We start from the raw sequence: 15,126 nt of genomic DNA on the forward strand, positions 1-15,126 counted from the left end.
CGCTTCCAACGGTCAAGGGTTTTGCGGCAAAACGAATAAATTCTTGTTGCATCAAAAATTCTTCGTAAAACAAAATAAAACTTGATGCAAGGGCCTTAAGATCCCTTACCTGAGGCCAGTGACCACCAGGCTACAACACACTTTCGAAAGTGAGACGAAACAAAGTACATTAATAACGCACTGGTTTGTGTACAAGCCACAGGTTGAAACATATTGGATATTAGCCAACTTCTCAATTATTTTGGATATTAGCCAAAATTGTTTCACATTTGCTCCCTTCCCAAATGCATTTTTCGACATTTCAATCATACCGGATATTGGCGACGCCTAGGATAAAAAAAGGATTAACTCCCCAAAATACTACGAAAAATTAGTACACATAACAAAAATTTTATTACTAACAATTATTTTAACATGTTCTTCGTTCCAACAGTTACTGATTCTACAATGCTTACAAGTTACATATCCATTGATCCAATAATAAAACTATTCAGTTCAAAAAAGTTACACATTCGGAAATGCGGTTTTTCATTAACAAAATGTATGTTAATAGGCTTCGAATCTAACTTAGAAATATTATAAACAACGCTGAGATTACTAGTACGCTTCAGTTCGTATGATTGCAGATGTTCATCGAATTGAACGGAAATATATGCGTAACATTGTAGAACTATCTCTTTCTTTTTATTCATAAGTATTGATTCAATTTGGTAAATGTTTCTCAGTCTGTCACATTCTTGATATTTTAAAAGAGTTTTATACTCATCTGGAATTTTAGAGCCAAGTATGTTCTCTTTTTTAACCTCAAAGAATGGTGATACAAAAGAACTTTGAAAAATGTCATTGGCAAATTTAAAACTAGCTTTAGTAATTAAAGAACTGCAAATATTACGTTTGTTATAATTTGCTCTTGTATACTGCTTTGCTTGTTTATGCTTGGCCTCGCATCTCATTTCCCATTGTCGACGTAAACTACCAGATTTGATTATTGCTGTGGCGTAATGAACCAAATTATGGTGCTTGGGTTTCAATGTATCTTTGAACAAAATGACGTACTGCTTATAGTGAACCTCGACTATGTCTTTAAGCTCCTGAATTAGACTTATTGGAAAATCTTGCATTAAAACTAAAGCAAAAATCTTAAGTAAGCTACAGAAATAAATCCATACTGGATCTCCACTTGGAACTAGTTTGCCAATTAATAACGATAAAAAACGCATTAACGTAATAATTTCATTAGCAGTCATTCGTATTTTTTGATTAACTAGATTTGTGTCTTTGATATCGGCCGGAATATTGGATGAATTCAAATTACCGTAAACGAAAAGATTTTTCCGACAGTTAAGATCATCTAAAGTAAAATATTTCTGATTTACAAAATAATGCAGGCAATGAGATAAACCGTAGATAAATATGCCTTCAGTCAGGCACGTCGTGCATCACATCAAAGTAAATATTTGAAGCTACGTTGAAAGAAGGTATGCGATTTAAATTACAATTTCCTTTAATACCTGTCCTTGACACGTCATTCATCTCTAAGTGTTCTTCGTACATCTCTGTAGATCTGAGTGGATCTTCGTATTCAATACAGTCCTGTTCTCTCTCTTTCCTGATTCGTATGCACATGCGACAATAATAATTCGCTGTAGGAGATTCTACTAAATTCAAAATTTCGCTCAATCCTAAGTTATCTCCTGTAATAAAACCTACTTTTAAAAAAACCGTTATCTCACTACCTTTGTATTTTACAGAAATTCCAATGTTTTCTAGATCACTCAAAATCTCAACGAGTTGATAAAGAGTTTGCTAATTTCCAAAATGTTTTCTATCTTCAGACATGATATATCGGGCCGTGAGAATATTTACAAGTCGTGACAATACAAATGGCGGTAAACAAGGTATGTAGTAATAAATGCCGCACACTTTAGTGCTTCTGGCATGCGGAGAAACCGTGTCACTGGTCGTAAAATCATCAAAAAAAAATATTGATCGGTACGTTCAACTTACTTTCATGCCCTCTTAATTTGTCTTTCCAAATGGTACCATCAATTAGAGATCTAATTATTTCATCGTTAGATGGCTCTAAAAATCGATCAATATATCCAATAAATCTTCCGATTCTAAGTATCTCCGTAACTGGAATTTCATTGGCATCAAAACTCCTTTCACATCGTCTTCGACCATTTCAAAATTTTGATTAACTACAGTTGGTTTTAATTCGCTACTTATATTGAAATACACTGGATCTTCGTATAATCCTAATCGTTTTAGATCTCGTATGAATTTCTACTCGGTTTGTGAAGTATCGATCGCTGAAAAGACTGATTTGAGTACGAAACTACCATCCCGTGAAATTAAACCAGTATCAGTCATTTCCGTTATAATTTCATTAATGGGATTCAATAAAGTGGATCGCACATCACTTTGAAACTGAAATACTAAATTTCGAGGGACAGTATCCTTATTCAACCACTTTAGGTTTAAACCAATGCTTAAGCGACTAAATTCTGATGTTATTTTCCTTATGTCTAGAGATTTTTGTGTTTCGTGAGCCTTATATACTGATATAAATTGATCGTCTTCAACATTTCTTAAATTTTCTCTCAGTGATCAGAGCGGGGGTCTAGTGTGGTTGGTAACGTCTCCGCCAACCACGCTCGACGCCTGGGTTCGAATTCCACCGCCGACATAGGTGTCGATGGTTGTGAGGTGGCGTGATCCACTCACAACCAACCCAACTGGTCTAGATTCAATCCTAGCCGACACCGGGAGATTTTCTGAGACGAAAAATCTCTGGGATCACGCCTTCCATCGCATGAGGAAGTAAAGCCGTTGGCGCCGGTCCGTTAATAAACGGGTCGTGAGTTAGGGTCCTGGGTGTGGAGTCGCCTCCCTGGGCGTCGGTGATTGGCCACAACAGTGGCGGAACTAGACCGACGGAAAATAAGCGAGAATAAAAAAAAAATATAAATTTCCCCAGTGAAGCCAACGGTCCATGGAATTCTATATTGTAGGCCTTGTAGATTTTAAACGTAGTGTCGAGTGCTTTCAGGAAGGTCTCCGCCTTGTAGGAAATGTCAATATAGTTAACGAAAAACTGGTTGACACAACTTATTGTATCACCAACTACTACCACCACGGAATAGTCTGGTAGCTTGCGGTCACGATTTTGTTTACTAATCCTGGAAAGTTCTGTTTCATAATCGGCCAGCGTCCTTAAGTGCACAATACTACTTTCAAGACTTTCTTGCAGCGACGGCTTCCATCTCCTCCCGTTAGGAAGACCTGTAAATGAACTTAGCCAAATTGACAGCAGGAGCAATATGCTGATGCAATCTCTGGAATCTACAAATAGAAACAGAAATTCTTTCTTTATATATTTTTACATTTTTCACAGGATAGTAATTAAATCTGGCTTCTCTCTAGTGTAAAACATTTTTCAAATATGGATAAATAAAAACCTTCCGATAGCTCTTCGTTTAACAGTAATACCAAAAGTGGTTTCATTTGCTTGGGCACCTCGTTGCGGAAAATCAAAGATAACCTGGACAAGATACCTAACATCCATATTTTTCATACATTTTGAGCACGACCGATTTCCGACGGTTAGTGCTGCCATCTTATGACTTAAATTCTCATAAAATTGTCACTATGAGCAAAACCGATTTATCGTGCATAGTCCGTCATCGATCGTTGAGCTGTTCAAGTTTGTATATGAAAAAGGTGTAGCAGTTTGGTCGGCTTGACGCTTAAGATAAAATGCAGATTAATGATATTGTCATTTTTGCGCTTAATGCTATTGCCATATTTTTGGCACTTCAAAGTACGAAAAGAAAAGTGTGAAATTGACTGTCAGAGTGGGGGTTTATATTGAGGAGTTATATTTATTTTCAGGTCCCATTCTACCAGAACTTAAAGTTTGATATGTCGCAAGCCAGGTTTCAGAACCATTGTGCATATAGTCAGGTTCACCGGGGTACCCGATTTTTGCTTTATTAACCTCGGCAAGAGTGAAAAACTTGGCTGTAGAGCGTGCTCATAGCGGTTATCAGAAAATTTCTGATGGTACGCTTAATTTTAAATGATGCGCCGATAATTCTTGATTCTTCCGGAAAGCTTCATGTTTGAGAACTAAGCATTCGTACACATTATCATCATTTTTCGTATGGGAGTACCGTACAGTCGTCCACATGGATACTGAAAAAATTGTTTCACCTTTCAGCAGTCATGTCTTGGCGTTGTAGTCAGTTGATTTTGACGTTAAGTATACATCATATTAACAGAGTATAAATTAGTTCGACTTTTGCTCACGCGCAGCGACAATCATGTCCGATGAATTCTGCAAGAGTCAGGTATCTTGTTCTAGTCATCTTTGGGAAAATGCTTTTAGCTCGTGAGCGAAACAACGCGAAAATGCAGAATAGTAGGTAACTTTTTGTTGGATACTTGAAACCGAAATCCAGTTTTACCAACTGATAGCCAATGCTATTTCGCAGCACCGGGTATTCATCCAGTAGCTTCTGGTAAGTGACCGATTCCAGCCGGCTGATTTCGTGCAAACGAAAAGCACTAGTTTCCTCCCACCGCTTTTTTACATCGTCCCACTCGCCGTGGTGATGTCGGAACCAAATTTTTGTGGCCTGATATTTGATCACTAAAATGGTTATATGCGATTTAGAAGTGAGTACAAGGCCTCCTTATAGTAATTTATTTATGTACCTGCTTCTTCTGTGAATAGATCAACAAACGGTTGGGTACTGCTTGATGACGGTAAATCTAGGGCTGGCGATGGTGCGGCGGATTTCGGAACTTGCTTATAATTGTGATTACGGTCGTATAGGCAACCTTTTGCAGTATTGCTAATTTTGATTTTCTTGCCGTTCTCACCGACCTTAATTCTTGGTTGATACCACACGTACTGGAATAAAACAATATCTTTGATTACACTGAATATAAAAATTAATTGCTTTTATTAAAAAAAACAAGACTATTCAAATCGTCCATAGGCGAAGTATTTGTTTACAAAAGCAGTTGCGCTCATACTAACCATCGCCAAGGTTGCCATTAGTTTTAAAAGAAGTTTCAAGTTTTCAAGTAATAAATCAAAATTATGAACAATACAAGTCCAAACATAAACAACGGCGCCACTCATATGTGTTACCACCGTGCGATGGTCTTTTGACTCCGGAGCGTTCAATCACGTTTTGAAGCATTTGATCTTTTTTTTTGTAGCAAAGTAGGGTGGAATCAATTGAATTTGATAAATAGCTCATCAACAGTAATTTGGTAAGATTGACTCGATATTTTTACAGTTTGAAATTACCTGATCAACCGACGGAAAAATATGTTTTAATTCTTCTGATTGTAATGTCAACTCCTCCTGTTTCAGCTTCCCGAATTCATCAACAAATTCATCAATAATGAGATGTGTGATAAATTTGCGGTCCGTTCTCGATAAAACTTTTGTCGAATTGAAGTTTTCCAGTATGTACCTTCCTTTCTTGGATCTCTTAATCAAAGATAGTGCTGTCCATTGGTTACGGGGCAGATTTCTCAACTCGGTTTTGAGAGAATCAGGGTTATTTATGTTAGACGAATTCGTGCTTTTTAAAGGAGTAGTAACTGGACACAGTCCCTATGAAGGGTAATGAATAAATAAATATGTTGTTTTTTTGTGTGTTAATTGTTACGTTAACTTACTAGTGCAATACGCCATTTGTTCAAACCATCGAGACATTTTGTTCTCTCAGCCAACAGAGGCGACTGCAGCACAGCTTCAACTTCTTCTCGTTCAATTATTTTTAAAGATTCCACGTCGTAACCGTTGGCTGAAGAAAACTAAAAGTCATTGCCATGATGTAATGAGATTCTTCATTCTTACTGATAAATTTTTCTATACCCTCAGCACTTACGTTGAATGATTTTAATAGCTCTATGATTTCTTCATCTACTACATATTCAGCAAAGATTTCCCCGTTTTCAGCGTCGGACGCCATGATGAGTAAAAAGACACCAGAAGATTTAGGCATAGACTAAAGAGACATAGATATCCAAGTTGGGCTTCGCTGCATATAATCTCAAAGCAACACTATGAACTTGCCATTTGTAGGCCGTTGGGTGAACTAAAGCATATCCACTCGGAAAAATATCATGGTACTCCTTATCATTTCAGTCTTAGATTATTGAAACATAGATATCCAACTCAACCAACAATACGGGCAACAAAAATGTGGCGCCCCTCCGAGGATGATGGCGGTTGGGTGAACTACATTTAATGAGCACACACAGAAAAATATTAAGGTAATTGCTATTATTTTAGGCTTAGTCAGATTTGTGCGGTGTTTTTAACAGACTAATCTATATGGTCTAGATAATAATAATGATTTATTACACAGTGATGGAAACGAAACGAATATGATGCAATCGTCGTTTATTCATCATATGTGCACTTCACGATGTGTACAGGCCGGGACTAAACTCGAATCCTCTCAACCTATAATGAAATGATGATAGGGTGCATAGGTTTCTGGGAGAAAACAAACACATGACTAGACTACATCAGCTCTGAGAAGCGATTCGATCGTTGCGTTTATCTCTCCATAGGCCGGTAGTTACGGGAATAAAGGATAGCAACAGGAGAAAATCATGTCGCCTGAACAGCAGCAGAGGTGTGGTGCGGTGAGAGGAATGTGTGGGGGAAGGAACTACTTCGGCAGCGGTTGAGTTTAAGCGAGAGTAGGAGAGCATACACTGTCATTTTCTTTCTTTTTCTGACAAAAAATCATATTCATGAGTCAAAAGAATAAGGATATAACAAGTTCTGATCGCTCTCTGTAACAGAGACGAATAACTTCATATACCGAGTTGTGCACATTGAGAACCACGTATTGTGGTGTACACTAATGAATAGAAATATATCGTAACGAGGAAAGCAAAAAGAGTGCACCAGCACCGATACTTTGTTTTTCGCATACTGACGACGATGTCAACGCATCCTAGGCTTGTTTAATATGTATTCATTAATCGCTAGAGGTGATTTTTTTCCTTCGTAATTTACAACATTTAGTCCTGTTGTAAATGTCAATGTATGAGATGACCATGATATGAATTATTTATTTTGATGATAGTATGACTAATCGTTCATAGTCGTTTCAACAATATGTTTTTAAGCATAAGCAAAGATGACTAGTACACAATACGTTACTCTTGCAGTATGCAGTGGACACGAGTTTCGCTGCGCGCGAACGAAAATTGAACTAATTTATATACTGTTAATTTGGTGATGACGACAAGGTGGTGAAGGTGAAGCATGTTTTCCAATATCATTGTATGGTCCTGTCATCTAATTCTCAATAACCTTATACGGTATTGCCATCTTGTTTTCGTTTTCATCTAGCGGATTGAGCATGATAAATCGATTTTGCTAATAATCACAGTTTTAAGGTCATCAGATGGCACCGTTATAAAGGTGTTGCGAGCAAAATGTATGAAGCTGTTGTTTGTACCAATTTTAATAGCCGATTGGGAACCTGGTTGGGTTAAAAATTCTGCCCCAGCCGTCGAATAATGCTGTAGAATGTTCTCCTATTCGGTTTGTAGCTTCCTTTGCAGATTATTTTTTGTGATCTCATTCATTATCAATTTCACTATTCCTTGCTTGAATGTTTAAATCGAATAATTAATATTTGCAAAGAAATCAAATTTGGAAATTATTACTCATCCTTTTAAGTTCTATTTAAAAACGATACAATATTTATTTTTGTGAATACCGCTAAACGCTATTTTTAACTAAGGTTTTACATTCCTGCGTTGAGAATCGTTGTTATATATGTCTCTTAATATCCTCAAAATTCACTTACAACGAGTAGCAATGCATAGCATAACTTATTTCGTCAAAATTCACGAACGTACAACATAAACAATGTTAAAATAATTTAAGTGAATGTGAAGCTTTTTTTTCTTTTTGTCACCTTCGACAATTCGATGAGAGTATCTATGAGATTTTTACATTTTGGGACTCATGCTAATTTGTAAAATTACGCGAGGTTTCTTTGCAGTGTTGTTGTAATAAATTGAAATTGCAAATCATCTAGATTATATTGTAAAGTCGATTGAAAACCGCCGTACAAATCTGATTGATAGTAACATGATATTTTTCTGGGTGTGAGATAAGGCCAAGATTTCTCGCCAAACATGTGAAAAGGGCCCATGTGCCATTTGTAAACAAGCCAAATTTTCTCATTTAGTGATTAATACAAGCGTAATCTATCCCTACAAATAAGATTTGTTGATAAAAGAAGTTGTTTTCAATCAACAAATCTTATTTGTATGGGCAGATTAAGCTTGTATTCGTCAAAAAACGTGAAATTGTGGCTTGTTTACATATGGCACATGGGCCCTTTTCACATGTTTAGCGAGATTTAGGTTATTACTTCAAATTTGCTTATGGTTGTTTCAACTATACACACTAGTTGAAATAAAAACCAATTTTGTTTTGATTTAACCTATGACAGACTCGTTACACTGATAGTAATTTCAACTATGCAAAAATCTTAACGCAATTGAGAAAACATATTCAAACAATAAGATATAGGGTTGAACCAACAATGTGATGCTTAAAGAATACAACTATAAAAATTGTTGTTTCAATCACCAGTCTTTTTTATCCGTGTAGGGACCTTGTTTAGGGTGTGTACTATCCCGCGAAACTGTTTTCTCGATTTTGGTAAAAATGGCATATTAGCCAATTTTTGAATTATGGGCAGTAATCTATATGGTTTAACGATAACCCAGACAGTTTGGAATATACCCCGAATAGGCTGTTAAGCATGTTGTTATGGTTATTGATTATGCGGGTAGCTACCCAATTCGACAGCGCTTTTAAAGGTATTTGTATTAACATTGTTTTATAACATTATTATTGTGCAATGAAATTTCAACAATGTGTCACTTGGAACAGCCAGATCAATTTTAAATAAAATTTGCAAGACTTTTTTCGGAAGCCTAACTTTATTGCCGTATTTGGTAGCTAAACAGCACGCTGACAAATATGTACAACAAAATGCGACATTCGATTTTTTACTTTATGCACAATGCGCTTAATGTTTGGCGTATCTGTTGCGCTATACAGCGCTAGGCAAAAAAATCGAAAATCGGCAATCGTTATTTCGATTTTCAACTGAAACAATAATATCATAACTTATATCCAAATCAAGAAAAAAATTTTTGCCCGGGCACTCGAAAAATGACATCGGAGTATGAAATGTGACGTATTCTATGGAATCACCTGTTGGGTAGAACTGTCTGCTGTCACTTCTTGCATAAACAATAAGAAAAAAAACAAAAGTTATCTTCTTATTTTCCATTTCCACAATAAACAAATTAGTCGCAATATTTTTCCAAGATTGTAAACGCCAAGCAAGTTTGAGCATCTTCAATGGAGAATCAGGAAACCACTGCTGAAATCGGGACCGAAACGAGCACAGAACCTGTACCTGAAGCGAGTCCATCTCCGCCTTTACCGGAGGATGAACAATGGAAGGCTGCGATCTGCGTAGGTGAAAACCTGGAACCGAGATTCTGTCACACAATGCAACAATATTGGGACAGTGGCCCAGTTCGCAAAACGCGCCGTTGTGGGAAAAGAACATATGCTCCATACAGTAAGCAACTTCAATTATCGGCCACACGCACTAACATGTTCCTGAATGCAGCAATGGTAAATAATACGGAGAAGCTGCTAAACATGATAAATGAAGGATTCAACCCAAATGCTAAAGAGTTAACGTTCAGTAGATCTGCGTTACACATAGCCTGCAGTCGGGGTTTCACCGACACCGTCCAATTACTTCTGGAAAAGGGAGCTAATCCAAACATCAGAGATCGCAATCAAAACACCCCTCTTCACTTAGCATCCTGCACGGAAAACATTGCCATAATCGATCTGCTACTTGAATACGGCACAGATGTGACACTACGGGACTCAAATGGGTTGATTGCTCTAGAAATTGCCATTGGTAAGCTCCGGCTGTCTGATCGAATAATCTCAAAAATGCAGCGACTTACCAAGTCTGACATACACAACCACAGAAACAATGTGGTGCGGGTTTGTAAAAAGATATTTCATGTTTTTAAAGTACAAGTGCGCAGTGGAAGTCTCCTGTATCTCGATCCAAGTGAAGCCGGACATAAGCAGCAGCGTGAATTGGAGGAAATGTTAGCGGAGTTTAGTGAAATACTAGATAAAATACGGGATAAGCAAATTGATTTTGATGCAATCGTCGGTCAGGTAGAAAATATGAACCTGAAAAGTGAAATCGATGGCGATGTGAATTCGCTGCTCTCCACACTCCAGAAACTATCGGTTTAAGTAGATAAACTATAAAGTAAACTTTATGCCCGGTTTCAGCATTTCAAAGCGTGCAGTTCTAACTATAATCTACATGCTTACTTGCGTATTACTAGTCTAATTTACCGGCATCAGTAGAGAATAGTGATTTCTTTTGAACAAATAGAAATATATAAATATATAGAAAATTGCAATAAATATCCATTAACTAGAATAAACACGCAGTTTAGTTTATTTCCGCGGCTTTTCCTTTGTCTGTACCTTTTCACCACGTTTACGTTTGTTCAGCGGATTCCTTGGGTCGTACACATCGTACCAATCGTCATCCTTTGTGACAGCATCCTTAGCCAGGATTGGGTCAGTTTTGTCGAACTGCAACCGATGCGAAAGCCAGTTATCAGTCCGAATATCCTCTTCTTCATCTCCTTCCTCACGACTCCCGCCGGCTACCATGTCATCGTCCGTTTGCTCCTGAACGTTTTGCAGCTTATTTTTGAATTTTGCCAAAAGTTGCAAAGTAAAATTTTCTCTTGAAACACCTTTCTTCGGTAGTTGTTGCTTCTTCTCAGAGTATTGCTCTTGCACAGAGAAAAACTCCTTCATGACTTCGCTTTTGACTTCCTTCTTCTTTTTACTGTCTTCTTCTTTCTGTATCTTATCGCGGTCCTTTCGTTTGTCTGATTGATAGTCTTTCTTGAGCTTACTAATTTCTTTTCGTATCTTTTCAGCCTCTTGCATTTTCACTTTTTTGCGTTCACTTTCCAATCCAAAGTCAGAGTCTGAATCCGAGGATGAATCTTTTTGATTCGACTTCACGGCTTCCTGTTTCCCTAGAATTAAAAAAAAAAATTCAGTTCAACATTACACCTTATACTGGAAAAGCAAAACTAACTTTGTTTCAATTTATCCCGAATAGTTTTAGCTTCGTCTTCTACTCGTTTTTTGTCACGAGCGCTTACAGGGCTATGATCTTTTTCTGAATCCGAACTGGACACTTCACTTGAGTCTTGTTCCCGGCCTTTACTGCTTTCTGGTTTCTCTTCAGTAATGGCCTGCTTACTTAACGTCGAATCGTCCAGTACATCATGAGAACTCTTGCCTTTTCCAGTCATATTTTTCTGTACAAAATCATTTGTCTCTTGTTCTTCCTCTTCCGCCTCGTCACCGAAAGAAAGTAATCCGTAATTCTTAACACCTTTCTCCTTCTTTCGTTTCTCTACCTTTTCTTCGGATTTTTTCTGTTTCAGTACCCGCGGGACAATATCCGGAAAAGGATTATTCAAGATTTCTGCTTTCAGTATCTTGTGAGGAAAATGTGGGCGCTCATTCTCATAAACTTCCCCCTCCTCAAGTTTCAGCATATTGTAAATTGTATCTCCACCTACTTTTCCGAACAACGTGTGCATATTCTGAAGTTCTGGTGTAGCTCCAAGCGTAAAAAAGAACTGCGACCCGTTGTCGTTCTTGCCAGAATTGGCCATCGCCACGAGTCCGCGCCGAACGAAGCGCAGCCGGGAATGGAATTCATCCTTGAACGGATGTACATATATCGATTCCCCACCCGTACCGTCGCCGTTGGGATCGCCCCCTTGCACTATAAAACCACGTACAACACGGTGAAAGATTGTTCCATTGTAGTAACCTTCCATGCAAAGCTGCACAAAGTTGCGACAAGCCAATGGACACTCGCGAGACCATAATTCAATGTCGATATCTCCAACGGTGGTTTTCAGAAGAACCTGCCGAAACAAGTTGGTAAATTACAAAGTGTTAAACATTTCTCGTTGATTACCTTTCCGGTTGTCGGAGGTTCCTGGATATAGATATTACTCATTGTTATATGTCATAAATTTAAATAAAACCCTTCTTTCTTAGCTTATAGATTTTTTAGAGAATACTTCTTCTTCTTCTTCTTTTGTGAATATACAGGTATTCACTGTTTGGACTCGGTGACAACGACCATATGTCCATCAATTTTATTTCACGTCGTTTCGACGATTCACCCCTGTTGTAGTTTTATGTTTTGTTGTTACGTAGTTCTTTCGATCTCTGCAGTTGCTTTTTTAACGGTAATTTTTATAGCTTTGCTTGTATTTGTTTAAGGTATGTGACTAAATCTTTCAGTACATAAGTGTTTTTTGATTTTAATAGTTCAGTAATGTTGTTAAACTTTCCATCAAATGAAAATTTGGATCTAATAGCACTAAATTTTGAACAATTTAATATGATATGCTCAGCATTTTCAGGCTCGTTACAAGTTTCGCAATTCTGATCATCTTCAATGTTCATTTTGTTTAACCAGTATTTACTGTAGTCGTGTCCAGCCATCAGGCGGTTGAGTGTACGTGTTTCAAAGTTATTAAAGTTTGTATTATCATACCACGGTTTCATTTCAAACGTGTCCTAAATTTCGAAAATTTTCTTCCTTTGTTTATTGCATATGTTTTGTATCATTCGTTTGCACTTTTGTGTTTATCTCTTTCTAGCATTAAGTATGCATCTTTTAGCAATATTTGATGCGGGATAGTTTCTGTTCGTTTGATACCACTTTTGGACTTTTGGCAAGCGAGTCTGCAATGTCATTTCCTTTTATTTCGATGTGACTTGGTATCCATTGAATGCTAGTGTTCAGTTCCAGACATCTTCCTAAAATTTCATTCAGTAGTGCACTTCGCTTTTTTTCGTTTTGACTATTGTTTAGTAGTATGCAAGATGACAAAGAATCTGTTATAATCACGGCATTATGTAATTTGTTTCGTTGAATTTCTTCAGTTGCTATCTTCATTGCTATCATCTCAGCAGTCATTATAGATGTATCATGTTCCAGTCGTAGGCTTATTCTGATATTTTTTGGTTCCACAAATATACCGATCCCACAGATTCCTGCTTCCTTTGAAGCGTCAGTGTAAACTCTCGTGCAGTTTTTATATTTACTATTTAACAAGTAAAGAACTGACTGTTTTAATTTCATAGTACTTGTTTCGTTTTTTTGAGGTTTTGATTCCTATATTCGTGTATATGCTTACTTTTTCGTTGTTATTCGATTGTTGGTCCCGACTGATATTGTTGAACATTGTTTTGTTTTCCAAATATATTTTTTCTATATAGGTAAGTTTTTCTTGGTCTCCGGTGAAATTATTTATTGTGTTTAAATGTTCCGAAAAGGTGTTATTAGTTGATAAACTCTTTGCTATTTCTTTGCTGGCTATAAATTTGCTTCTTATGTCCCAAGGCTCCTGGCCCGCTATGGCTAGCAGAGTGTTTTTCGGGGTTGTTTTGCTGCATCCCGTTACCTTGCGGTGACAGTGATTCAGTGTTACCTCAATAGCATTTCGATTACTTTTTCCGGAGTTGTTCACAATAGAACATCCGTATTCTGCATAATTCCTTACCATTGCATTATAAATTAGTCTCATGGTCTGCGGGTGGCCTCCGTTTTTTATGTTGCTGATAACTTTTATCATTTTGAGACGTTCTCCAACAGCGATTTTCATTTGACGAATGTGTCCACCAAAACTTTAAAAAAGATCTATATAAATACCCAGATATTTGTGACTATTTACCAGTTCTATTGATTCGTTATTCATGGTTAGCCTAAGTGTTATTTTTTCCACCATGAAATAAAATGGCTTTTGTTTTGGTTGGATTTATTTGTAAACCTAGCTTGTTTGTTTCTTCTTTAAATTTATCGATGGCAGATTGTGTTACGGTTTCTGCTGCTTCTGTGGATTTCGCCTTGTTAGAATTACAAAATCGTCAGCGTATTGAATTAGAACTGTGTCTTCGTTTTCTATTAAGTGTATTCCCGACGTGTAGAGGTTAAACAGGGTTGGCGATAGCACGTCTCCCTGCGGCAGTCCGTTGCTAATTGTTCTGGTTATTGTTTTATTTCCTACTTGCATTACTAGTTTTCTGTTTTTGAGAAATGATGTGACCCATGTTACTATTTCTGGCGGGAAGTTCCAATGTTGCATAATGCGTTCAAGTGTATTTCCTTTTACATTGTTGTATGCGTTTGACAGATCGATAAAAACTGCTGTTGTAATGTATTCCGACCTTTTGTTTTTCTTAATTGTGCTTATTAAATAATTGATGCAATTAGTCGTAGAGTTATTCTTTTTGAAGCCAAAGGATAGTTTAGGTAAAATTTTATAAATTTCAATATTATTTTGGATTCTTTCTAACACTGCTGTATTTGTTATCTTTGTAATCGTCGGTATTAGGGCGATTGGTCTTTTTCCTTCGACAAAGTTTTGGTCTTTGCCTTGTTTCAGAATAGCAACTATTTTAATTTCTTTGAGATGGTGAGGCAAGGTGCCATTCACATATATCCTATTTATTTCATTTATAATATTTTTTACCATGCCCGAATTCAGATGTTTTAGAATTTCGTACGATATTAGATCATTCGATGGTGCAGATTTAGCTTTTTTCTTCTGTAAGATTTTATCCCAGTTTTCGTTATCCATTAAGTTATACCGAAATGTTGAGCCATATAATATTGGCATCTCCAAATCTATATCATTTGGCCCAAAGTGCAAATCAAAAAATTGCTCAGCCATATATAAATCTTCTTGTACAGGATTGTTTAATTTTTTTCTTCTATGTTTTCCATTTATTTTAGCAATTTTATCCCACAAAACTTTGAGCTGGTTTGCGGATCAATACTTGCTGCCAGTTGTTCTATTTGTTTTCTCATAGCTTCTTTCTTCCGTCGAATGAAAATCGCTTTTAATTTTTTTACCTGTAATGAATTTTTAATTGTACTTTCTTTGTTA

At 36.9% G+C, this 15,126-nt stretch overlaps 2 protein-coding genes across 4 annotated transcripts; both read right to left on the reverse strand.

Annotated features, from left to right (window-relative positions):
• Window positions 1–382: 382 nt before the first annotated feature.
• On the reverse strand, window positions 383–6,228 carry LOC129724813 (uncharacterized). Of its 3 annotated transcripts, XM_055680007.1 has the most exons (6): window positions 5,882–6,228; window positions 5,701–5,828; window positions 5,324–5,635; window positions 4,720–4,918; window positions 4,470–4,654; window positions 383–3,345 (listed from the first exon to the last, which is right to left on the reverse strand). In XM_055680007.1, the coding sequence occupies exons 1-6, from the start codon at window positions 6,027–6,029 to the stop codon at window positions 3,298–3,300; spliced, it is 1,020 nt and encodes a 339-aa protein (XP_055535982.1). In that variant the 5' UTR covers window positions 6,030–6,228; the 3' UTR covers window positions 383–3,297. The 3 variants fall into 3 exon arrangements, with proteins under 3 accessions (XP_055535982.1, XP_055535981.1, XP_055535980.1); XM_055680006.1 differs by having other exon boundaries at window positions 383–4,654; window positions 5,701–5,838; window positions 5,913–6,228; XM_055680005.1 differs by having other exon boundaries at window positions 383–4,654.
• Window positions 6,229–10,548: 4,320 nt separating this feature from the next.
• LOC129721489 (spliceosome-associated protein CWC27 homolog) lies at window positions 10,549–12,325 on the reverse strand. The gene is made up of 3 exons (XM_055674135.1): window positions 12,141–12,325; window positions 11,241–12,087; window positions 10,549–11,178 (listed from the first exon to the last, which is right to left on the reverse strand). Exons 1-3 carry the CDS (start codon window positions 12,180–12,182, stop codon window positions 10,580–10,582), a joined length of 1,488 nt encoding a protein of 495 aa, XP_055530110.1. The 5' UTR covers window positions 12,183–12,325; the 3' UTR covers window positions 10,549–10,579.
• Between the last annotated feature and the right edge of the window lie 2,801 nt (window positions 12,326–15,126).

This window comes from Wyeomyia smithii, chromosome 2 (assembly GCF_029784165.1).
Source record: "Wyeomyia smithii strain HCP4-BCI-WySm-NY-G18 chromosome 2, ASM2978416v1, whole genome shotgun sequence".
NCBI classification, from domain to species: Eukaryota; Metazoa; Arthropoda; class Insecta; order Diptera; family Culicidae; genus Wyeomyia; species Wyeomyia smithii.

Excerpts from the sequence above, each read along its gene's own strand:
- LOC129724813 (XM_055680005.1), bottom strand. The coding sequence starts at position 6,029 with ATGCCTAAATCTTCTGGTGTCTTTTTACTCATCATGGCGTCCGACGCT. Across the intron at positions 5,636-5,700 it reads ACAAATGGCGTATTGCACTA|GGACTGTGTCCAGTTACTAC; the intron begins GTAAGTTAACGT and ends TACCCTTCATAG. Across the intron at positions 4,655-4,719 it reads TCTATTCACAGAAGAAGCAG|TGATCAAATATCAGGCCACA; the intron begins GTACATAAATAA and ends TAACCATTTTAG.
- LOC129721489 (XM_055674135.1), bottom strand. The coding sequence starts at position 12,182 with ATGAGTAATATCTATATCCAGGAACCTCCGACAACCGGAAAG. Across the intron at positions 12,088-12,140 it reads AACCTCCGACAACCGGAAAG|GTTCTTCTGAAAACCACCGT; the intron begins GTAATCAACGAG and ends TTGTTTCGGCAG. Across the intron at positions 11,179-11,240 it reads TCGGGATAAATTGAAACAAA|GGAAACAGGAAGCCGTGAAG; the intron begins GTTAGTTTTGCT and ends TTTTAATTCTAG.